Genomic DNA, 23,725 nt, shown 5'->3' on the forward strand with positions numbered 1-23,725 from the left:
AACTGGGACTGGTCAGTCGTGGGGTCCCCATGAAGAGGAAAGATGCGTGAACTCTTTTGTCTCATTTTCCACTCCCCATCGCCGAGAGAGCTTTCGGCTTTCCCTCTGCACACAGGTGTGATTGCAGCTGTACGTGTGCAAGCAGGAGCTTCATTGCTTATAAAAAGAGTTTGTGAGACAGAGATCCCAAGGGCTTGTCTTTGCTGGGGCTTTGAATGTGTCCTTTCAGCTCAGGCTCCTGGGTGTCAGGACACCCTGGTCACGCCGCTCTCTGTGCTCTGCCTGGAGACTCCTTGTGCAGCAGTGAATCTCCGTGCTGGTGGCCAGGAGTCAGTGGGGCAGGGCGAACTGTTGTGTTCCACTAAGATATTATATTCACATGCCTCAGAAATTTTGCTTTGGGGATGAACAATGGTCATGCTGCTTTTTCCTCTCATTTCTTGCTGCTGAAACACACCCGTGGAGGAACAGCTGGTGATGTTCCTGCTGCTCCACATCTCCATCACTGCCTTGCTGAATTTCCTCTCCACCCCTAGCCTTTCTAATGCTGCCCCATCCACTTCCCAAGCTGCACCTCTTGCTCTTCCAGACTTCAGCATTCCTCCTCAGGTGTATTCTGCTGAGTGGCCCTGCAGGAAGTGGCAAGTGTTAACGAAGCACAACCAGCCCAGGATAATAATGCGAGAGCTCGCGACCAAGCACATTGTCAGATGAGAGCCTGGCCAAGGGTTTCTCACAGTCACACTGTTGAAACTTGAGCATCCTGGCAAAAAGTTGTGAGTCGTGACTACCAAAAGCAAGATCAGCCATTGGGCTTACAGCAGAAGGAGTAAGAGATGTGCAGATATGTATCTCTGTTGTTCAAATTGCGGTTGTTGTTTTATTTTAAAATATTTAAAGTTGCCATCTTCTTGAAAGCTCCCATCGTTTCAGTAGTAAATAGTCCCCAAATTATTAGTCTGAAGTGCTCAGTGAAGCACTCTCCCCTTCACCAACAACATATTCTTCTGCAAATGGACACTAGAAGAGCACTCCCTCAGAGATAGCACAGATCTTGTGTCATCAGAGCACAGGACCACTGATGACAAAATGAATTCTGCATGCAAGTATTCAAGCTGAAGCCTGACAAAGACACCAAAGCATCTAATGCATCCTGCTGAGAACAGTCAGATCTGTTAATGACCATTGACAGCCGGATCTCACTCACGTCCTCCTGGAAGGTCAGCGGGCCTGCTGGCACCTTGCTGGGGAGCAGCTCCAGCTGAACGAGGAGAGCACAGCATCGCGTGCTGAGCCTCCAGCACTGTTTCCTGCAGCATCCAGGTGCTCCACAGAAGTCTTGCATCTAAGTTTTCTTATCCATCCTTCCTTCTTACCTCCTAAGAGTTGCCTGGATCCCAGCCTAAGGATAGACAGATTCCTCCCCTCCAGACATCTGTAACCTCGCATACGCATGCGAACATGAAAATGAAAGCCTGAATCTGAGAAATGAAGAAGAAATGAAAATGGGACCGTGACTGCTCTGTGAGCTTTAAACAACGTGGTAGACTCAGCTGTGCTGAAGCAGGAGGATATATAACGGTGGGGAAGGTCTTCTCTTTTCCAGAGAAGAAAGCAGCATGGTGAGAGGCATTATTGTGGAATCCAGCTCCCTTGTGCCATACCAGCCAGCTACTCCGCTGCATTTAATACATTTACAGCTCCTCAAAGAGGCCTTGCTCAGAGCAGACGCCTGCACTTGGCAGCTGCTTAAAGCAGTCCAGATGGGATCCTTTTAAAAATTACAAACTGGTGTATCTCACTTTGGGACAGGAGCCAACAACAATAAGCCTTCCCCGCTTCTCCATGCATTTTCCATTTGTATCCCAACATGTTTACTTTGCTGCCCTTTACTCTAACTTTTTTTCACTGCAACTTTCCGAAGAATTAGCGCAGACCTTTCATCTCCCTCTTGAGCAGCTGAGGCATCAGGAAGTCCTGGAGGAGCTCAGTCTCGCAGGCCTAGAGCTGCTCAGGCTGCAGGATTTTCTCAGTCAGAAGACAAATGACAAGGTGGGAATTAGACTCAAGGGGACACAAAGCCACAACTCAGCTTTGGGGAGAAAGTCTGTGAGTCTTGATGCTCTTCAAGGGTCCCCAGAATTATGAGCTTTCTTTGAGTTCATCACTCCCAAATGGCAAGGTGTTCACATCCTGTTTGGGAAGAAGCGATCGGTGCCAAGGCTTCTGCATAGTCACACGTACACTTGGATTTTTTTTTCCTGAGACTTGAGAAATGGTGGGTTTGTTTCCCTTCTAGCTTACATTCCTTTGATAGTGGCTAGAAAGCAAACCAGTTGCCAGGTATTCTGCTGCTGACTTCAACCGGCAAGTTCAGTAGCGCTGGAAACTGTTGGCAGAGCCTGTAAGGCGTTACTTTCCTTTCTCTCTACTCTGCCACCCAAATGTCTCCATCCATATTGCTCAGTACTATATTCTCAAGCCATCCTGGCACAGTTTCTCCCTATATATTTCTTCTACCATGATACTTCCCCAAAACCCCAGACAAGTATGCTGGAGTTCCCCACCCAGCACACGATCTCTTAAGGACAGTATAACCATAACCTGCGAGTATATATGAAATACTGGCAACATTCATCCAACACATGTCGCAGCAGCAGAGAAAGAATATGTCACTGTCGTCAAGCATGTAACGGAGAGAGATGCGCTGAGCTCTTTGCTACCTGCTGAGGTTAACTGCAAGAGATTTTGTCAAATCTTGAGCCTCGCTCTAGCAGGCTGTAAATGTCAATACTGGCACTCAGCCCGTGAGAAGTCAGTGTGGGTCAGCGTGGCTCTCTCAGCAGTGGCACAGCCCTGATTCCAAGCCGTGACCCAGTTCCTACAGAAAAGAAGCTATTGGCTCCACTATCTGAGTTTTTTCACTGAGGGTTATTCACTGCTCCAGGTGTGTCATTACCAAACATCACATACAGCAAAGCACCCCAAACGCCTTCTCCCAGGGGCAGGATCACTGAGAAATTGCCCAAGCACCCTTACTATCAGCAGCTGCAACTCAAACAGATGAGAGTAGCCCAGACAGAAAGTCAAAGGCAGTCGTAAATACACCAGAAAGGGCTGATGCAATCATTGAGAATTACAGAAGTGTGTTGAAAACTTGGCTTTGCACAGCTATGGAGATTTGGATGTTCAAGGCTCTAGGAGCACCCCAAGCACTCCAAACACAGCAGCTCCACTGTGCCAGAACCCCCCAGACCTCCTCTCTCCAGTAGCTGCAACATGAAAGGAACTCTGAGACATGTTCATCCTAAGGAGCCAGAGTGCCAGAGACTCAGTGATATGAAGTAGCCAAAAACTGGAGGAGCCGGAATGTAGCTGTATTCTACAGGGAGCAAAGAAACAGCCGTCCCAGCTAGACTCCAGAGAAAATAGGACATCATGACCCTGAGTGACTTATACAACAGAATTAAAAAAAAGATAGTGTCTGTGTTAAGTCTTGAGGGATCTCTCTGTGGATGTTTTAGAGAGACCTCGGTTATAAATAATCTGGGTGATGTTATCTACCAGCCAAACCATGAGCTCTGAGCTCTTCCTGTGGAGCATCCCATCAACGAGGGGAGCTCCTCACACAGCGAGTGTGTGAGGGGCTGACCCTCTCACCTGATCAATTGTAAGACAAGCCCACAATAGTGGCACACAACCAGGCAGCCCACCCAGACCACCCTTGTTCCCATGACAGCCCAGGCACTCAATGAGAGTGGGGAAATGCTTGATTAAAGAGTTTGGTTTGACTGTCGGCAATAAAATTCAGAGGCAGAGAACTATTTCCCATACTGTCATAATTACATGCTTCTTGCTTAGTTTTAGGAATTGTTGAAAATAACCCTTTGCACCTGGCTCCTTAGGGAGCACAGTTAGACCAGGCAGAAACAACCACCAAAGAAACCAGGAAAGCAATGTGAAGAGTCAGTGTATTCCATGCTGTGAAATGAAAAAAAAAATTGTTTAGACTTTCTTTGGATGAAAAGTTAGTAAATTCAACAGAGGCTTTGACTTAGGAGCCCATGATACGGGAGGACTGGATCAGGTCTGTACAGAAGCATCTGCCATATAATCTGCTGTCTGTATTAATGATAGCATTTTTATTTACAGGGAGAACAAGGTGATGATGGGAAGGTAGAAGGCCCACAGGGACCACCTGGAGACAGAGTAAGATGTTAAAGCCCTTCTCTAATCAATCCTGGCCTGATTTTTGCAGATGGATTAGTTGGGTTGCTTCCTTACTTGTAGAACACGCTAGGGAGCACAGTTAGACCAGGCAGAAACAACCACCAAAGAAAACCAGGAAAGAATGTGAAGAGTCAGTGTATTCCATGCTGTGAAATGAAAAAAAAAATTGTTTAGACTTTCTTTGGATGAAAAGTTAGTAAATTCAACAGAGGCTTTGACTTAGGAGCCCATGATACGGGAGGACTGGATCAGGTCTGTACAGAAGCATCTGCCATATAATCTGCTGTCTGTATTAATGATAGCATTTTTATTTACAGGGAGAACAAGGTGATGATGGGAAGGTAGAAGGCCCACAGGGACCACCTGGAGACAGAGTAAGATGTTAAAGCCCTTCTCTAATCAATCCTGGCCTGATTTTTGCAGATAGATTAGTTGGGTTGCTTCCTTACTTGTAGAACATGCACAAGCCATTGAGATAGTGCAGATGACAGATTGTTTACATCCACCTTAAGTCTTTATTGTGTTGTTGTAGGGCCCCGTTGGTGACAGAGGTGATCGAGGGGAGCCTGGAGACCCTGGTTATCCTGTGAGTCTTATTCCAAATACATGATTCAGAAATGTTTGTCTTGGGGAAGTGCTTCCAATCTGCATCAGACCACAGAAGGTCTACCCTTCGCCCAGTAGTCACGATTCATAACCCATTGTTGTCCCTTGTCAACCGCTGCACATGGCTGTGTTTCAAACAAGAAGTAATTCAGATATCTTTACCTAAAGTGGTAAAAATTTTGCTGAAGGCAAATGTAGGTCCTGCAGGTCAGCACCTCACAATGCTGTGCACCTGCCTGAGCACACTAGACTGAAAGAATGAGCGGGACCATCTCATCAGAGGTATTTGTGATTATCAAGGAAATACCCTGGGGAAGATGTGTACAAGAGAGGTCATGTCAATGCTGGACAAAACTCCAGACTGATGTGCCCATGGCTGTAGACTCTTTCATGGGAAGATCTCTGTTAACTTGGAGGTTTGGAAGCTTCCAAAATCTTATTGAGATTTCTCTCAAAAGCAAGACCAGGGTTATGAATTATTCCCCTGTGCTCCTGATGCCCTCTTTGCAGGACATCTCCAGCTGATTGGTGTTGATCTGCAAAGGCTCTATGGACTAAGTCTTACCTCCATCCAAAAGCAGTTGGTCAGAGCGACCCATTACAGTAATGTACAGAAGAGTTTAAATTCACCAGGGTAGCAGTGCTGCTGCCTTATTTTGTAGGACAGCAGTCTCCAACTGTTCACTTACATTAGCACTGTGTGTATTTAGGGACGCATTAGAAAGCCTTCTTTACTGCTTAGGTGGTGATTAGCAGTTCCTCTTAGCTATTTCTTTCCAATGCATATCCTTGGGAGCATGTACGCTACCGGCAAGCTTCAACATTTCTATATTAGCAGAATGCAGATATGTGCATCTTCTTCTGCCCCGTACAGCATGTTACATCTATTTTTGTTTCCCATTGCCACAAAAGTACCCAAGAACAAACACATGTTCCCTTTCTGTTTTTTATTTAAGGGTCAAGAAGGGCTTGATGGAGAAAGAGGAAAACCTGGACAGCAAGGCTTACCTGTAAGAGATGCTGCTTTATTGTAAGCTACCCAATGTCACATGCATGTGAAAAACAGATGCAAAAAGGAAGGAAGGTAGGAAGGGCTGCAGTAAGGAATGTGTGGTGAGCTGTCAAATGCAATGTGTGCATTTCCATCAGCCAGGCCTATAGAATGGGCATTTCGAATCACATGTTGAGACCAATAAACGGGTGACAGAACAGGGGGCACTCCCAGAAGCCTGTCTCCAAAACCATCTTTTCTGAATGATCCAAGAGGGACTAGAAATCTTGGGAGATGACAATGACAGTGGAAGAGTCTGCTTGGAAATGATACATTTGGCATGCTGCTGGTGAGAGCTGGTCCAGTGTGAGGCGAGACCATATTATTCTGCCTGCATGGTGTTTCCTCTCAAACCAGTGCATTTATGAAAGACTAAATTAAATCCAAATTTAAGGGAAGGACGTTTTATTCCGTAGCTATACACGGCAGCATCTAATTTGTATATGTGACTATTGCAACTGTGAGTGCAGCAGCACATTAAATGTAGTTTTTATTGGGAAATAAAGTTGAATCAATTCCCATTCTTTGTAGGGCTGCTGGGAAGAACAACAGATTCTATTTTGGGGTAAAATCTCAGTGCTCTGTCACATGGCCTAGAAATGAGTAGAGCTGCTGCGTTCGCCAGTGGATGTAGTTTATTCTGAGGGGTGGTAGCCCCTCAGATGTCCGTGTTTCAGATGGAAGCAGGAGCTTCGGATTGTCGTTAGTAAAGAGCCATTAGAAACACGTGGCTCAGAAACAAGCTGAAGAAGGAGAGCTCTGCAGGTGTGACGAAACCAAGGAAAGGGCTGCAGCATGCAGAAGGGAGGTAGTACCAACACTAAAGATGTAGTCACTGTATAAGCTACTCGTTCTGCATGTAGCTTCTGCAATACCTTTCTCAAAACAGGCTCCTTCCTGCCCACTTCTCAGCACTGTTTTCCAGGCGCCATCTGGAATTTAGTGAATGATTTCCGTGAATACAAACGCCACCCAAGTGAGGGGGTAGCGTTGCTTCTTCCCCAATTGTCACCCTGTTAAATGCTCTCTAGAGACAGTTCCTTGCTCCTTTTTCCCCAGGAGGCCTGTCTGAGCACAGGCTGTTTCCCTGAATTGTTTCCATACGGTCAGCGTTGTTAGGGCACAAAAAATGCTGTTCTTTGTACTTCATGCAAGATACTGCCAGAAGAGAATTTCAAGCAGATTTTTCTTGCTTATGTTTTGTAGGGGGATCCTGGACCACCAGGCCAGCCAGGAGCAAAGGGATCCAAAGGTGATGTGGTAGGTTTCAGCAGGGTGGATTTATAGTGTCCCAAGTTTAAAGAAAATTTCTAATTAAGAGGACTCTCATGTTTTTCCCCAGCATGTGTGATTTGGCCTATGGTCTACGCCTTGAAAGACTGTGGAGAACCTAGTGGGAGGGCTGTAAACATGTATTTGAGTGTCCAAGCCCAATAGTTTGTTGGCTTTGTGGAGCTGGAGAAGATCAAGACAATTACAGCTCCAGCACGACGGGTGAATCTTGGGCAGGTCTTCAGTCATTGCCATGGGTTGTGTCTCTTTCCCATGCCCCTGTTTGTGGTGCCTCCAGCCACAGCTGGCTCGTCTGTCCCTAAGGAGGTCTGAGCTACACAAGTGTCTCTCTCTTTCACTTGAACCGTAAACTTTTCTGGGTTGAAACCTTCCAGATTTGGAGTCCATTTATCCATGCAGTTATGTTTCTTGGAAAAGTCCTTCTAACTTCTTGAGCAAGAAAACATAGCACACGTGGGTCCTTCAAGGTTCATTGGGGTACCTCATACCTACTCCTACCTCCACATCTAGCTATAATGACAGCTTGCTAATTATTCTCACAGATCAGGGACTTTATTTGCTAAAACATAAGTATGTGACCTCAATACTCAGCAAATTCCTGCTCCCTTTTGGCAGATGTCAGGATTTTTAATCTGACCCTGCTGGGGTAATGGCAGAAGATAGTTTAACCTACAGTAGGTGTTCTTGGCAAAAAGCGTACCAGGCGATAAGATAAATAAACTCTACCCATCGATGGACAATCTGGAACTGCCTTTGGGTCTAATGAATAGCAGAGAAAGCACCCCCAGGAGTATTTCTTTCATGTAACTGGCCTGCCTGGTCCTCTGCAGATGGAGAAACAATGCACAGAAAATGCAGTGCTTCAATTTAAAAGTGCTTTAGTACATGACCTCACTAAGAGAGCCCTAGTGAAGGTGATGAGGCCGAGTTTTCCATTCATTCTGCAGAAATTAATCCTTTTTACAGCTAAGAAACCTCAGGAGTATTTCTTTTATGTCTTTATTCACAAAGCAGCATTGCAAATTTTAGATGCAAGACACCCTTTTCATTTCCATTAACTTTCCAAAACAGAGGGAGCTACCTCGCAGAGAAAAGCTCTTACTGAATGTCCTGCAGAAGGCTTGCTGGGTCCTTGGTTCGGCACTGTGCTGTCAATGAAGTGACAGAGGATGCAGGTTTTAAGCATCTTGTTCTAATGTTTGCCAGTGCACTGAGTCCTCCCTCGAGTTCATCCTGCTTTATTTGTCCTCATCTGCTCTGTATTAGGAAAAATGTAGGTCCTTGCCTTCTAGCTATTCATTCCTGCCCTAGGACTCTCAAGACATACGAAGAATCACTTGTAATAAAACCAAATAGCAGTTCATTCCCCAGTGTTGGAGCAACTGACTTTATAAATCTCCTTTTTATAAAACTCCTTCCAACTATTATCCAAAAGCACACCCTGAAGTCAGGCTCCCAAGTGGAGCTGTGCTAGAACTGCTGCAATTTTAGATGTCTGTCTTTTTTTACTTGCAGGGTCAAAAAGGAAAGCAAGGAGCACGGGGCAATGCAGGGAGCAGAGGCTCACCGGTAGGTAAAAATTCAATTTTCTGCCCAGCAAATGCTGTCCGGGAGCTCCATCACTAACAACTTTGTGATTTTAGGGCATCCTTGGGCTACCGGGTCCTCGAGGAGTGGTGGGAAGGCAGGGTCAAGAGGGTGCCCCCGGAGTGGACGGGGTGCCTGGGAAGGATGGCGTGCCTGGGATGCTGGTGAGTTTGCAACTGTAACCTTATAGCATCAATAGCAAACGTAGCTTAGGAGTTGGAAAACTAAAAGGTAGCACAGGAGACATGGATGTAGTCCAGCTATAGATATTCCAGTTTACATGTACCCAGAGTGGATCATATGCTCCTCTTCATATCTTACAAGCACATAGAGGCAGCAGCTGCCTTTGCATGGCCAAGTCTGTAAATAAACCGGTGTTTCTAGCCTGACAGATACTTGCACGCACAGACTTTTATATACATCTCTGCAAATCCACCCATGCCTAGATGCATGGTGCTTGCTGAGGGCAGAATCACACCACTCCCCTGTCCCTCCAGAAGCTGTGCAGAGGTGGAAAGAGCGTCTTGTTTCATAACCTCTTCTGGGTTTCTTTCCTAGGGAGAACAGGGTGATGATGGGGAAGAAGGTGTGACAGGGATGTCAGGCAAAAGAGGGAACCCTGGCATACCAGGACTCCCTGGAGCACAGGGACCACCAGGATTCAAGGTGAGTTTCTGACTCCCTAAGATACTGCTACGAGCAATCCAGTCTGTGAGCCTGTTGTCTCTAGAGCTTGTATTCTCCAAGGTCTAATAAAGTCTCAACTCCTGCTGCCATCTTTCACTTAGCTAGGGGCTCAGTAGGTCTTTCTCCTCATCTATCCATCCATCCATCCATCCATCCATCCATTTTCATGACGTTCACAGCAGCTGAATGTCCCAGAGACCTTTCCTCCTTCATCAAAGTTCACTGAGCTCAGGAGCCTATAGATACACATACCCACTCTATGAACACTTTAGCCTTCTTTCATTGGAAACCTGGCTAAAAAAACATGGCCTTGGAGAAGCTGCAAAGGAACTGCTACAGCCTGCCTGTAGGATGTCCAGGATGGATGACTCCATGGGAAATTCAGGTGTCCTCTAGCTGCTGCCCTGCGAGGCCTGAGCTGCTGAAGGGAAATTTGTGCCGCTTGTGTTTTAGCATATATTTACTGGATTGGAACAGCTGGAACCAGTATGGGCTTGGACAACGCTCTGGGTGGAAGCAGGGACAAGCTGCTTTAGTGACCTTGGGGTTTCTTCCTGGTCCTTGCCCTGGTCCAGGCTGCCCACAGGGTCTAAACTGGACCACCAGCAACTCAGTCTTGTAGAAAGACTCTGTAAATCGGAAGACTCCAGCTGGGTTTGGAGAGGCTATCAGGTCCGATTTAAATGATGCCTCCCATAACACATCACTCTTAAACTGTCACTTGCTGCCCTCCAGCTGCCTTGGGCAGAATAACAGGCTGTTACCAGAAATGACTGAAAGGCCCTTCTGTCATTATGACAGACTCATATCGTGGTTAGAGGGAAATTTGTTGCCCCTTTTCCAGCTGCTCAACCATCCTAGGCTCTCTTTGCTCTCGCCTTTGCTTCTCTCTCCCAGTCTGCCCAAGATCGAGTAGCTGAGGCTTGTGCTGCTCCGGGCACTTGGCAAGGGCAAGAGGTGGGGAGCAAAGTGTGGTGCTGGGTCTCAGAAGCCCCTCTCTTGTCCTTAAGTTATGGAGTTGGTGCTGGGGAAAATGTTGGCTTTGCAGCCTCTGGATTGAAGTCTTCCAGCTGAAGTCTTGGCATGTCTTCAACATTTTAGATGGATTAATCATCAACTGGTAGCCTTCTGGGGGGAAGAGATTATGAGAAACTGCAGGGCAGGACAGACAACATATGGAAGTGCAAAGAGAAGACGTTTCACCCCCTTGCTGTCCTTAGCCCCGGTGCAGGCAGTACAGCTCTGCTGAAGCTCCTGCTCTGTGTGAAGCTCAGGAGGGGACGCAGCCGTGCCCATCACTGGTCTTACACTGTGCATCCTGCAACAGTCTGCCTTAGCAGACCTGAGGCATCTCCTGATGAAACCACATTCCTTATCCTGATGAGCCACTCTTTTCCAGCTTTCCATCTATGGCTATTTCGCCTGAGTGTTATTATATTTAGCTCCTGTCCTTTGGAATTACTTGAATTCTGTTATTTTTAGGGTGAAAGAGGATTGCCTGGACAGACTGGCCAAACAGGGAAGCGAGGATCATCAGGAGGAACGGGCCTTCCAGGGAGCCCCGGCGATCCAGGACCCAAAGGACAGCCGGTTAGTGATGAACGGAGCTGATCAGACCTGACTCCAAGCTGTCTCCTGCAGGAGAGGGTGCAGATCCGCAGGCTGGGATAGCAGGGTGAACCCTGGAGGGTCTTTTACACAGGAACCCATAACCAGCTTGTGCATGAGTGCAGGAGCATCGGCACAGGTCTCTCCAGCGTGCACACTTCCCTGCTCTTCACTCCTCGCTTGTGCACAGAGATGTCTAATCCACGCCTGCCTTCCCCAAGACAGCATGGCTGTTCACGTCATCCTCGTGCCTGTGGTTACAAGGCTGTAGTGCGTGCTGGCAGCCAGGCTGCAGAGCCATCTCAGACACCCCTCAGCAGTGTCTTTGATGAGAGCTGTTATGAGAGCGGTGCATGGAGCCTGTGGGAGGTGTTGAGTGTAGGAGGTGAACTATGCACTCCAAGCCATCCAAAAGGTGCAAAGGAGGGTCTGTAGCTCCACTGGGACATGCAGGAGGTGCAGGAGCAGGCGTCATCGCTGCAGTTTTGAGGGCGGTGGAGCTGCGAGTTCAGCGCACACTGTGGGAGAAACACCGAGAGCCCTCGGTCAAAGCAGAAGTTAAATTCCCACACCTGGCTCCAAGGCAGGCTCCTAATCCTTACTGCTTTTATTTATTGTGCTGGTGGGATTGCCCAGTTTAGCGCTGATGTGTCACGCTTTATCAGCCTGAGGCTATACTGAGAATACTTAAGCTATTTAGATTGGGACCACCATCAGAGGGTCTAGTTAGGCCACAGATGTAAAACTAACATGAGGAAAAGAGAGATTAGGACTAATATAAAACAAGGGACAAGATGAACCCCAACTACCTCAATTAAAATACACTTGTTTGTATATTTTATATAAAACCCTGTGATGGCAGTATTCAGGCTGAAAGATAGTAGCCAACAACATAATAACAATATCATTTTGCCTCTTGTGCCCACAAGTGGCAGGTTCATTTGCCCGGTATTGCCATTGCCTACCTTGCTGCACAGCTAGTGATCAGGTCCCCTTAGCTGAGATGACTCCATGGCATTTAAACCCTTCTGCCTTCCCATTTACTTTTGCCTGAAATTCCTCTAGAAAGAGGGCTTGGTTGGTTCTCCTAACGCAGGAAAGACCTTAGTCCTCCGTTAGTAGCAGTTTTCCTTTCCAGGATCCATAAATGGGCAGTTAAATCAATTTGTATCCTTGGAAAGTTTCTTACGCTCCACCGGGTCCAACCAAGCCCTTTCTTGCCAAGCAGTTTCTCACTGTCATGGCAGGAAAAAATTCCTAACAGTGAGGTCTTTAGCCTGACTCTGGAATAGCCTTGTAATAGAGGTGGTGGAAACCCCATCGCTTGAGTCATTTACAACTGGGCTGAACAAGACGTTGTAAAACATCCCGTAAAGTACAATCCAGCACGCGTCACATAGTCCTGCCGAGAGTCCAAACAAGCCTTTTCCATCTCTGATGTTCCTAAGACTGTAGATGAATCATCTGGTGCATGTTTCTGACCCTTTTTTTTTAACATTGAATCATTTTGTATTTTGACATCTGAGAAGCCCAGAAATATCAAAGGACATACATCTCAAACGTGGTGAACTGAGGGTGTTTATATAAGGCCATGCTACCCAGTGTGGTTTTTTTTATTCTCAGAGTGCATGCTATGTGCTAATCCAAGCTTGATGGCCTTCCAAATATTTTATTATTATTTTTATTAAGAAATTGAGCAAAAATCCCTGCAGGGTTGAATAGGAAAAGAATTAGGAGATATGCACGGTTTTCCTGGGTTTGAGTAGGAGGTTATGTTGTAGGAACATGCACTTTTTTGACAGCTTGAATGAGCATAGTTTGAAATTATCCTTTAGTAGGTCAGTCCAGTTGGTATTAGAAATAAAAGAAGAGCTTGTTTTAAATGGCTTTGAGGCTGTTTTTTTGCAGCATGAACTTCCAAGGTCAATCTCAGAGTAGATGTTCTCCATCCAGCTTCTGCTGACTGTGGTCCAAGCTAGACAAGCATCTGCTAGAAATAGTGTAGGTATGCCTCCCATTTGGGGGGCAAAAAGGCTTAGTCTATGAGATCTAAGTAATCTACGAGTCTATGAGATCTTCTGGAGTTGCTTCTAGCCTGATGTTTGTGTAATTCCTCCTTCGGATTTCTTTCATACTTCTTTCTCATCAGTCCTACTTAGGCTGAAGAATACTAATGGATTTCTCTTTCTCTGAAGCTGCTGAACGCTTGGCGCATCTTCGAGTGACCAGCCGTTCAATGTGAACTTACTGTTGTTCTTTGTTCTTGTATTTGTCTTGGCTGTTATTTGCAGGGAGACTTTGGCGAGGCAGGATTTCCAGGGATTGCGGGCATGTTTGGGCCAAAGGTAAGAGGCTGTCTTGTGACCAGTTGGCTTTCTAGTCCCTCTTTACTGGGGACGGACAATGCAATACTTGTCGCAAAGACTTTATTAGCAGCTCTGCAGAAACTATTGAAATTGAATCATGATTCCAACTTCCTTTAGTTTATGCATCTTCATTTGTTAAATGAGTGTGCATTTACATATGCTTTGTTGGAGCTTATTCCTGTTAAAATGGGTGGACAGTAGAGGGAAAAGGGCTGTCCTATAGACCCCGGAGCTGTTTTCCCCGCCTGAACGTCTTTCAGACGCTTGTATTTCCAGCATCAGTCATCAGACCGTACCCGAGACACTGATATGCATTCCTAATGTTGAGAGCCTTGATTTGAAATTTTAGACTCATTTTATCAGCATATAATTTTCCTGGTGAAGGGGGACCAGTTTGTTTTCTGTAGAAAGTGAAGGGCTTGCAAAACAGGAGTGGGAAAAGGATTTTTTAAAAATTGGGCCTTCCCATTGCCGTGTACAAGAGGCAGCACCTCTGTCCTTGCAGCAGAGCTGTAAGCAAGGGCATAAACATGGAGTATGTTTATTAAGGGGACCTGGTGTCTCATTTTTGCTTGCAGGGGCCCCCAGGAGACCTTGGTTTCAAAGGCATTCAGGGACCACGTGGGCCGCCTGGTCTCATGGTGAGTGGGTTTTCAGTTTGTTTGGTTTGGGAGGATTTTCTTCCTTCCTCCATCCTCTATTTCTGTGAGGCTACAGGGTGCTGTAAAGAGCACAGTGCACTGTTCACCGTGTGCCTGGCAGGCAAGCCACAGCCGTGGTACCACCTCTGAGCCACCCGAACACATCTGTAGGTAACCACGTGTGCACAGGTCTCTTCTGCCTTGGAGACAGTCGTGCTGCTATGACCACTGCACAGACCACTCCAGCTACACTGAAATCTTTCTATTTCTGGAATTTCTGAGGTTTTACATGGGTCGTGACAGCCATACTGTGAGGGCTTGTGTCTTTGGACTTGCATTTTGAAACCGTTTGTTATTTCAGCTACAGCGAATGCCACGATCGTGTTGCTGAAAAGCGGCAAAGAGATTCGGTGTCTTTACTGAGTCTGCCGTGGTAAAAGTGACAAGTCAGTTCCCATGTGATGGTTCACGCATATCTTTTCTTTTCTAGGGAAAAGAAGGAATTATTGGTCCGCTTGGCATTCAGGGTCCCATGGGAAGCCCAGTAAGTATCTGCTTTTTCTTCTGCCTGTATTTTTTAGAAGAGCATAGTGTTTGAGATCCAAGATGCTTGAGGCCAGCATAAGAAAATCCCAAGTCCTGCTGTAACGAGGGAAACAAAATGGTCTTTAAGATGAGCAGCTTGAGAGAAGTGCAGGTCTCTGGCTGCCTGTATAGTTGCAGGGAGATTATTAGCTTAAAAGTGAGGAGCAACTCTACCTAAGTGCAAGTTTTTCAATAGATTGGCTCAGACTAGAAGACAAGAATGTTACTGCAGTTGTTCAAAAGCAAGCTGCCAGATTTTCCAAAGAACTTGGCCTGGGGGGGAGCAAAAAAACACAGGGGAAAAAAAACCAAAAAAATTATAAATGTGAACTGGGAACAGCTTGATTCTGGGAAGTGTTGAAAATCCCTGCCTGCCCCAAAACGCCAAAGGCGCTGAACACACTAAAGTTCAGGTCAGTGCTTCATGAAAACATGAGCATGAAGTTACTCAGAGATCGGTACAGAGGCTGCTACTGGCAGAGATGAAAACCAGTAAGATGAACTTGGATATTGCTGAAACATCCAGTAATGGCTATTTTTTTCCCTCGGGATGGGTGGGCCAATATGACAACCTGAGCTGATTTGTTTAGAGATGCACTTGGGTCCTTGCAAGGAGCTTCTGGGTGGCAACACATCCAGGCAGTGCAGCTTGCTAACAGTCACTGACAGCCACCTCGTGTGCTTTAACAGGGGCCCAAGGGAGACAAAGGCAGCCGCGGAGAAATGGTAAGTGCTGGTCCGCACCCCTGGGTGCGTCCTGCCGTTAAAAGGGTCCCTCTCTTCGAGCAACCGAGAGTCACGCTGGGCTCCACTGCACCCCCTTGGGCTCTGGCTCAGTGTGGTGGGATCAGGCTCCCATGAGGGCAAGACATGCACAGCTATACACGTGCACGCACACCTATGTGCACACACAGCCACGTGTGCACATATACGCCCACTCTGCTGTTAAAATTCCCACTTACTTAACCCAATTAGACAGCAAAAGCTAACATTTTATAGGTGACCGTGGTGTCTCCAGGAACAAACCGCAGTGAATGGCAGCTCAAAAAGCCACAGGCTGTCCCTGCCGGGGGGCACGGGACCTGTCTAAGTAGCAGCACAGCTGGTGGAGCAGTACCAGGGCACCTTCTCACCTTCTGCTCTTCCTCTGGTCCCCTTCTTGCGGGGGCTCTGATGGACTTTTACACCTTCTCATAGCTCCTTGGTGTTCTCACCATACAGGGGGTGTGTGGGGTATACTGGATATGTGTTGATCATCCTCCTTGTTACCCATAACACAGGTCCCCCTGCTCTCTGGCTTGCTTCCTTTAGCGACCAGTGGTTGTTTCTGCACGCGGGGGCTTGGTCTGGGCATTGGAGCCCAGCAAACACGGCTGTGTGGCTAGTGCAGAAGGCTGACTCATGCCTTCTTCAAATGAGACCTCTTATAAGCAAATGCCCCACAGATACCCAAAATCCCAAAATGCACATTTCTAACAAGCCAGGGTGCTGCCTCTGTTTCTTCTTGCTCACCATTTTCCAGCGCTGTGGGCACAGCAGAGGACAGCGTGCTGGTGGGGACCTGAGCCCCAGAGCGAGCGTTTGCTGGTGTCAAGGCCATCAGCATCCTTTGCTGCAGTAACCTCTCTGCCGTTGCCAGACACCGTTGGGCACCTCTTTTTCACTGTCCTTCCAGTGCAGCACCCAGCCCTTGCACAGCCACCTTGGGAAAAGCACATGGCTGTACAGGGAGATTCTGGTTTATTAATGAGCATCTTCTGACAGTTTCTTCCTTTTTTCCTTTTTTTTTTTTTTTTTTTTTTTCCTGCAGGGTCTGCAAGGTCCGAGGGTAAGTATTTGAAATCACTTTTTCTGACTAATATCTTGTATTTAAATAAAACAGTTGCTTTTAGCAAATGTAAAGCTGCAGGGTGGGTAATTGTGTACGCGGGGAATGTGATAAGTACCTGGAGATACGGCATTAATGATGGTTAAGGAGCTAAGGGCTGGGAACAAGGGATGCAGTAGGAATGGACCAGGTGCAGACAGGTGCACCCAGAGTTGGGAGATGGAGGAAATGGGGCCACCTCCTGTCTCCTGAAGGGTTTGAGGGAGACAATGCTGTAAAATGTCAAAAATCTGGAGGATTTCAGCGGGGAACAGATTCATGCTGGTGACAACCGTGAGAAATGCAAATACAAACTGGAGACATTTCACTAACTGATGCCACTCTGTCTTTAGGGTCCTCCAGGCCCACGAGGACACCCTGGCCCTCCGGTACGTATATGTGGAAAGAGTTCAAAGACATTATTGAAACAAGCTAAAATTATTGCCGTAATACTCTCCAGAGGGACTGTTCACTCACTGGAAATTATAGCTTAGCCCCATTCCTCATATGCAAAAATGTGTGTGTGAATGGACTAGTGTTTCTCGTGCTTTAGTCCAAACCATCTCCAAGTATTTTATAGAGACAGCATTGTTGCCTCTCTCACTCGTCTGCATTGAGGGACTCCAGGGGAAAGAGGATTTTGAAAGGACATGAATGAATATCTTTGCAATAGTGACTGCCCATCCTTCTGGTTGATGCCCCTTTTTTGCTTTGATTTCTAGGGACCGCCAGGAATTCCAGCCTCATTTGTAAGTTGCTGTTTTCTGTACGTTTGTTAATGATGATAATAAGTCATGCAAAGCCAAGGTGCTGACGGAACATCCAGAAAGACCTGCTGGGACCCTGGAGACACACACTCAGGTCCAGCAAGAGATGCTGTGTTAGCAAAGCAATGCTTGAATCGCAGCCCTAGACCAAGAAGCATTTGCTTGCATCAGGGCATGTTCAGCTTCTAACAATCATCTCAGTTACCATCTTTTTCACCCCACACTAGCAACAAGACAGCTTTGGGGCAGCTTTCCGGACACTAATCGACTCGAACACCGCGCTCAAGACAGAGGTACGAGGGTACTTTTGAACTCACTCCGCTACCGGTGCTGTAGGCTGGGAACGGTCACAGCGTTGCTTGTTCTTTCTGTGTGCCTGAAGTCTATATACACAAAGCTCTGATTTGTCTGCTGTTCTCATGGAATAATTAAAGGATGTGGTTCTGTTGTGTAACTTGTTTTTGAAGCTTCAGACCTCATGACATTGCCATCATGACTTTGCCAGCGCTTCAGGGGTTGTCCCGTTCAGGACAGTGCAAGGGCTGTAGCTCACTGGATCCCAGCCAGCACAGCCTGTCTTTGACCCACTGAGTTATCCCACAGATAAAGCAGAAACCCTTGTGGTTACAGCACCTGGTGCCCCCCCAAGGCACACCTGACTTTGCCTCCTTTTCTCTCCAGGGTTACCAACATCCAGACCTTCTCATGCTGGACCATGGAGGGGAGATCTTTAAGACTCTACACTACCTCAGCAACCTCATTCAGAGCATCAAAAGACCCCTGGGAACCAAGGAAAACCCTGCACGCATCTGTCGAGACCTCATGAACTGTGAACAGAAGATGAACGATGGTAGGAAGCCCTGAGTGTCCAAAGGCTGCGTCCTCCCATAGGGCCGTTTCATGTGGCCCAACCAGGTCTCCTTCCCTGGGACCAGTAATGCAGAAATCAAAACTTTCCTTTTCTCATTCACAGAAAAGTTTAAGTGTCCTTGTTAATCCCCGAATCATCCGTTTCTTCAGGTACCTACTGGATTGACCCAAATCTTGGCTGTTCCTCAGACACCATACAGGTCATCTGTAACTTCACCAATGGTGGGCAGACGTGTCTCAGCCCCATCACCGTCTCCAAGGTACACACAGCTTGACCCCAGCATGGCATTTCCCACACTACTGTTACGAAATATTTACCCAGGGGTGTGTTGTCCCGGGACACTGGATGGTGACCACTATGACACAGCAGACTGGTTTCTCCTCGAGGCAGTTAGTGTAGCTGTAACATTCAAGACTGTCTCATGCAGTTAAAAAATATACCTAAGACTGTTGTTGACTCTTGTCAGGACAAAGCAGTACGTTTCCAGCAATGTTTAATTAACCCATAACCTTAACAAAGGCCAGTAATTTTGCAAATACACTGTTCCCAAATGCTTTGTTGAATTAACTTATGTTCAGGTCACGCTTGCATTTTGTTTTCTGCCACCTGAAAAAGTGAGGTCAGCTTAAATATACAAGTTTCCAGTGAAGTTAATGCTACAGGATTTTTCCTGAGGAAGCACCTGTACCAAAAAATACCACTAACTATATGTGGGTTCATCTGCAGATGAAGTAGAACCTGCTGCTTTGCTGCTTTGCAGAAGCGTGTATTGAATTCAAAGTTTACATTATTTTCCTCCTACTTAAGGACCTGCCAGTTTGTTCCAAAAAATAAAGGACCTGCTGTGCCCTCATGAAAACTTTCCAGATTGACTTGGCATCTGGCCCTTATGCCCATACTCACGCCAGATCCACTTCTGGACACCCGTGCATGGCCACCTCCAGACTTAAGCAGAGTACAGAGACCACCTTTGCTGTCACATCTTGCACTAACCCTGCCACTAGCTCCCTCCAGCCCCGCTGCAGGGGGTTTGCCCTAACGTCTCTGTCACCTTCGCAGCTGGATTTTGACATCGGTAGAGTCCAGATGAACTTCCTCCGCCTCCTGAGCTCAGAGGTGGTGCAGCACATCACCATCCACTGCCTGAATACCTCCGTCTGGCGGGAAGGCTCAGCCGAGAAACCTTCCAAAAAAGCCGTGCGCTTCAGGGCCTGGAACGGGCAGATGTTTGAGGCGGACGGGCAGCTCAGGCCAGAAGTGGCAGCGGATGATTGCAAGGTACGTTGCTGCGAAAGAGGGGAGAGGTGGAGAGAAATGCCAGGCTGAGCCCACGCGGGGCACGCGACAAGGCTCGAGTTATACCTGTGCTTCTTATTCTACAAAAAAAAGGGGGAGAAGCGTCTGGTTTACCTGTTCACCACTTTAACTTTCCAGTCCAGGGTGCTATAGTGGCTCCTGTTAAGTAGATGGCCTTCAAATAGAAAGCCAAAGATTAAATTCCAAATTTACCTGTCACGTGTAGCAGCAGTTAAATGGCAGAAGGGGGAATGGCCACCCGAAGGGGGTGGCCTCGGCTCTTGCCTGATGTCGCGCTGAGTCGGTAGCCGCGTGTCTGCATTTTGCGTTCACCGCATTAGGAGTGAATTAGGAGGAGCTTGTGTTTGGTGATGCCCTTTCAAGCTCGGTTTCCATCAACTCAACCTGGGGAAGGGGTTCCCCACAATGCTTTGTAAGCCTCGCGCCAGACCCGCTCAGCCCAAAGGGCCGCCCCTTGTCTCACGCAGGGTTTTTCAAGCTTATACCTCATGAAATGTGTCCCTTTCCAGCAGGATTCGCCCCCAGTTAAACAGCTTTTTCTCTGTCCCTCCTCCCTGCACAGATCAAGGATGGACGCTGGCATCGGACTCTCTTTTCGTTTCGGACGCAGGACCCTCAGCAGCTGCCAATTGTCAACATCTACAACCTTCCCCCATCCGAGCCAGGAAAGCAATATCACCTCGAGGTCGGCCCCGTGTGCTTCCTTTGAACAAAGCCATCAAAACCGGGCTCCAAGGCTTTGACCCCATGTTTGGCCTATGTCTTTACACAGGCTCTCCCACCTCTCCGCAGCAAGGACAGCTGGGCTGTATCTTTTGGGTCAACTCTTGCTCTAGCCTTTGGCTCAAGGTCTCAAAGAACCCGTGATCTACTGAACTCAGCAGATTGTTGAAAGGAGGAATAACAAGGACGTAGGGGAAGCGGGTATCAGTCGGGACGTGAACAGTGAAAAGGGATCAGGGGACTAGATGTTGCAAGCGGTTCCACACACAAAGCTTTTTCCATGACCAAAGAAAACATTGAGAGAAACCTCAAGCAACTTGCAGCATGTGGGTTTTCTTTGTTTCCCCCCCCCCATTTTGTCTTACCTGGTTCCTGAGTTACCAAATGTTCTTTCCATTGAAAAGTAATTAAAAGATAGAGCTTCCCTCTCAGAGCTTGTCGCCTTCTGGATGGCCACGTGCTGCATCAGGTCTCCCAGGCGGAGCTGCAAGTTGAATCTGGCTGCTCTGTGTACCGGAAGCATTTTGATGTGCAATATTAGAAGAAACAAAATATATATATTATATTATTTAAAGCAAAAAGAAAAAGGAAAAAAAAAAAAAACAGAAAAAAAAAAAACTCCTTCCATGGGTGAGTTTAATCAACGTCCCTTCTCATGTGTGGTGTTGGGGTAGGGGAGAGTCCTGAAGCTGAGAGGGGGGAATGGAAGGAGGAGAGGGGAAGAGATTGGTGCTAAAATAGAGAGAGAGGATGGGCTTGTCTGATTTGTTTCTACCTCTCACTGTGAAATCTCTGGTGCTCTTAAAAAAGTGTGTTATTTTATATATATGACTTTAAACTATTTAAGGTTGTGAAGGTGCTACAGTGTCTTGCCACAGACCCAAAAAAAAAAAGCCCATAGGACCATCTCTGTAGGAAGAGGGACGGTTACGACCTACAGCTAAATCAGAGAAACAGTCACCTTTAAAGGGCTCTTTTAATCGCCGTGGATGTCAAGCATGTGCAACAACTCAAAGCGTGTCCAAAATAACTTACAGGATATTTTAAAAACAAATTTGCCTTCTTTTTTTTTTTTTTTTTTTTAATTAATCAGCACTTCACTGCTTTGGGAGGGGAGTGAGGGATACAGCTCGTCTGGAAGCATTGAGCCTCAGAGCGAGCTACTTTTGAGTCGGTTGTCATGTAACTAGTTTTGCTGTAGTCGCCTTGTCCACGCATCCGTGCCAGCTCATGCGTGCAGTGATTCCCTGGTCTAAGCTCGTATTTAAACCCCAGCTCTGCAACCCTTCTGTCTGGCCCCTCTGTCAAAACTGACATGATGGTACCTTGTTTCAGAACCCAGCCGGGCTTGGAGGGGTTTTGTTTTGTTAAGTTTTGTAGAAATTTAGTCTCTATATGTAAATTTGGAGGATTTTTTTTTTTTTTTTTTTTAAAGAGGATAATTATGGTAATCTTTAATTCTATATAAGGAATAATATTGATGTAATCGGAGCTGTACTGTATCGGAAACGCTTCAGTGCCTGTTTGGAGTTTTCATGTCTCATATGGACTATGGATTTTATTTTTTGAGGAAAAAAAAAAATTATATGTGAGTCTCTCTTTGTGTATTCTTTTTTTTTTTTTTTTTTTTTACTACTGCCTGCTGGTTGGTTTCCAACAACCATCGGAAAAGGTTAACAAGATCTGTCCCAAATACCTCACCCTCCACGCAGCCCTGCCTCTGCTCAGAAATACCTCACCCCTGCACGGGGCCGGCTCGCCCCGGCACCCCCAGGCCAAAATCACCATCGCTCATCGCCCGCTTGCTGCCTTCCCGTGCGCACACACTCCCATGCTCCTGGGTCTCTCCCTCTCTCGTCCTCTCGCCACCGGTTTTGTGTGTTTTCTCGAGGCTGGAGTTACCATTTGTTCTCATTAAAGCTTTTTTTCCTTTTCTTCTTCTTTTTTTTTTTTTTTGACTTTAAATAAATATTTAAAACTGAGGCAATGAAATGAGACTGTTTTGGTTTTTTTCACTTCTTCATGGGAAACTAAGTGGATGAGAGGTGCAGAAATAGCCCATGGGTGCCAATGTTGGTGCAAGAGCCCAGAGACCCCCAGGGGAGCCCGACCCATGCCCCGAAACCCTTCCTCTGGTGCCGGTCACAGCATGACCTGCCCAGCCCTCAGCATGATGCCAAACGCGTGACAAGGCTGGGATCCCGATGGCTCCCCACTGCTGTGCGTCACCCCAGGGCCCCACCAGTTCACTGCTGTGCGTCACCCCACCGCCCCACCAGTTCCTCACCCACATCCCCACCCTGAGGCAGCGCCTGGGAGCAAGAAGAAAGAAAAAAGTTAAAAATTTAAAAAAAAAAAAAAAAAAAAGAGCTGAGCTGATCTGTTTCATTGCTGAGGCCCAATCACATCTCAGTTGCTCCAAGCTGACTTTGAAACCCGACTTCTCCTCGCTTGGGAGGTCGCCTGGCCACTGCCCAGCGGACGGACTAAAACCTCGTGGCTGCCTCTGCCGGCACAGACCGCGCTCACATTGGAGACGGCAGCGAAGCCCCCCCGTGGCCTCGAGCCAGGGGGGGGGGCAATTGGGCGTCCAACCACACACACACACACACCCCCCGTCACACTGCGCTGCAGGAGCTGCTTGGGCTGGTCCCAGGTTGCGTCAGGGGCAGCGGGAAGGGGCCGCGCCGTGTTTGCTCACCTCGTGCTGTGCCCGTTCCCAGCAGCGCTCCTGAGGCTGGAGGGGCCAAGGGACACCCCTGGGCACGTGGGGGTGGGTAGGCGGTGATGGGTGACAGTGCCAGGTCAGCTTTGGCAGCGCGTTACAAACCGGCTCGTTTGGGGCTGACCGTGAGCCAGCGATTCCTGAAACACATTGCTTGTGGTCAGGGAAAAAGCAAACACATTTAATAAATAAATCAATGCACTTAATTATGAGGCCAAAGTTGGAGGAGTTATAAGACACTGTTAAAGAGAGGGCTTCTGGCTGTTCCCCTGCCTCGTAGCCTCCCCCCCCCGCCAGGATTTATTAAACAAGTCCCTGTCTCTACCAGTTATTTTAGATTACTTAAAATAATCAGCTATGTATGTTATCAGCATCCACAGCCCAAAGGCCACTTTATCACTGCAAGGCTTTGCTGCGCCCAGCAAAGGCACCTGCAGGCAACAGGGAGCTCAGCGGGACGGGGCAAAAACCAGCAGAGTTCATGGCTTAAGGGATCCTGCTGATCTGCTGGGGTAGGGTCAGCTCAGGAAAGCGGCACCGCTGGGGAGGGGAAGGAGATGTTGGGGGGGGTTGTTTTGTTTTTAAATGGTGCAGCTTATCATAGAATCACAGAACAGTTTGGGTTGGAAGGGACCTCTAAAGGCCATCTAGTCCAAGCCCCCTGCCGTGGGCAGGGACATCTTCAACTAGATCAGGTTGCTCAGAGCCCCGTCCAGCCTGACCTGGAATGTTTCCAAGGATGGGGCATCCACCACCTCTCTGGGCAACCTGTGCCAGTGCTTCACCACCCTCAGCGTAAAA

General features: G+C 47.4%; 1 protein-coding gene across 1 annotated transcript in view; it reads left to right on the plus strand.

Moving 5' to 3' along the window:
* COL27A1 (collagen type XXVII alpha 1 chain) overlaps positions 1 to 20,185 on the plus strand; it is a 164,097-nt gene extending 143,912 nt beyond the window's left edge. The window contains exons 42-61 of the mRNA XM_009286879.1: positions 4,153 to 4,209; positions 4,763 to 4,816; positions 5,793 to 5,846; positions 7,094 to 7,147; positions 8,696 to 8,749; positions 8,824 to 8,931; positions 9,326 to 9,433; positions 10,937 to 11,044; positions 13,354 to 13,407; positions 14,007 to 14,069; positions 14,560 to 14,613; positions 15,345 to 15,380; positions 16,465 to 16,482; positions 16,875 to 16,910; positions 17,244 to 17,270; positions 17,516 to 17,581; positions 17,970 to 18,138; positions 18,309 to 18,418; positions 19,219 to 19,437; positions 20,039 to 20,185. Of these exons, the coding sequence (XP_009285154.1) occupies positions 4,153 to 4,209; positions 4,763 to 4,816; positions 5,793 to 5,846; positions 7,094 to 7,147; positions 8,696 to 8,749; positions 8,824 to 8,931; positions 9,326 to 9,433; positions 10,937 to 11,044; positions 13,354 to 13,407; positions 14,007 to 14,069; positions 14,560 to 14,613; positions 15,345 to 15,380; positions 16,465 to 16,482; positions 16,875 to 16,910; positions 17,244 to 17,270; positions 17,516 to 17,581; positions 17,970 to 18,138; positions 18,309 to 18,418; positions 19,219 to 19,437; positions 20,039 to 20,185 (1,596 nt within the window). The remainder of the gene's footprint in view (positions 1 to 4,152; positions 4,210 to 4,762; positions 4,817 to 5,792; positions 5,847 to 7,093; positions 7,148 to 8,695; positions 8,750 to 8,823; positions 8,932 to 9,325; positions 9,434 to 10,936; positions 11,045 to 13,353; positions 13,408 to 14,006; positions 14,070 to 14,559; positions 14,614 to 15,344; positions 15,381 to 16,464; positions 16,483 to 16,874; positions 16,911 to 17,243; positions 17,271 to 17,515; positions 17,582 to 17,969; positions 18,139 to 18,308; positions 18,419 to 19,218; positions 19,438 to 20,038) is intronic.
* The last annotated feature ends 3,540 nt before the right edge of the window (positions 20,186 to 23,725 follow it).

Source organism: Aptenodytes forsteri, unplaced genomic scaffold (assembly GCF_000699145.1).
Source record: "Aptenodytes forsteri isolate BGI_AS27 unplaced genomic scaffold, ASM69914v1 Scaffold136, whole genome shotgun sequence".
Taxonomy (NCBI): Eukaryota; Metazoa; Chordata; class Aves; order Sphenisciformes; family Spheniscidae; genus Aptenodytes; species Aptenodytes forsteri.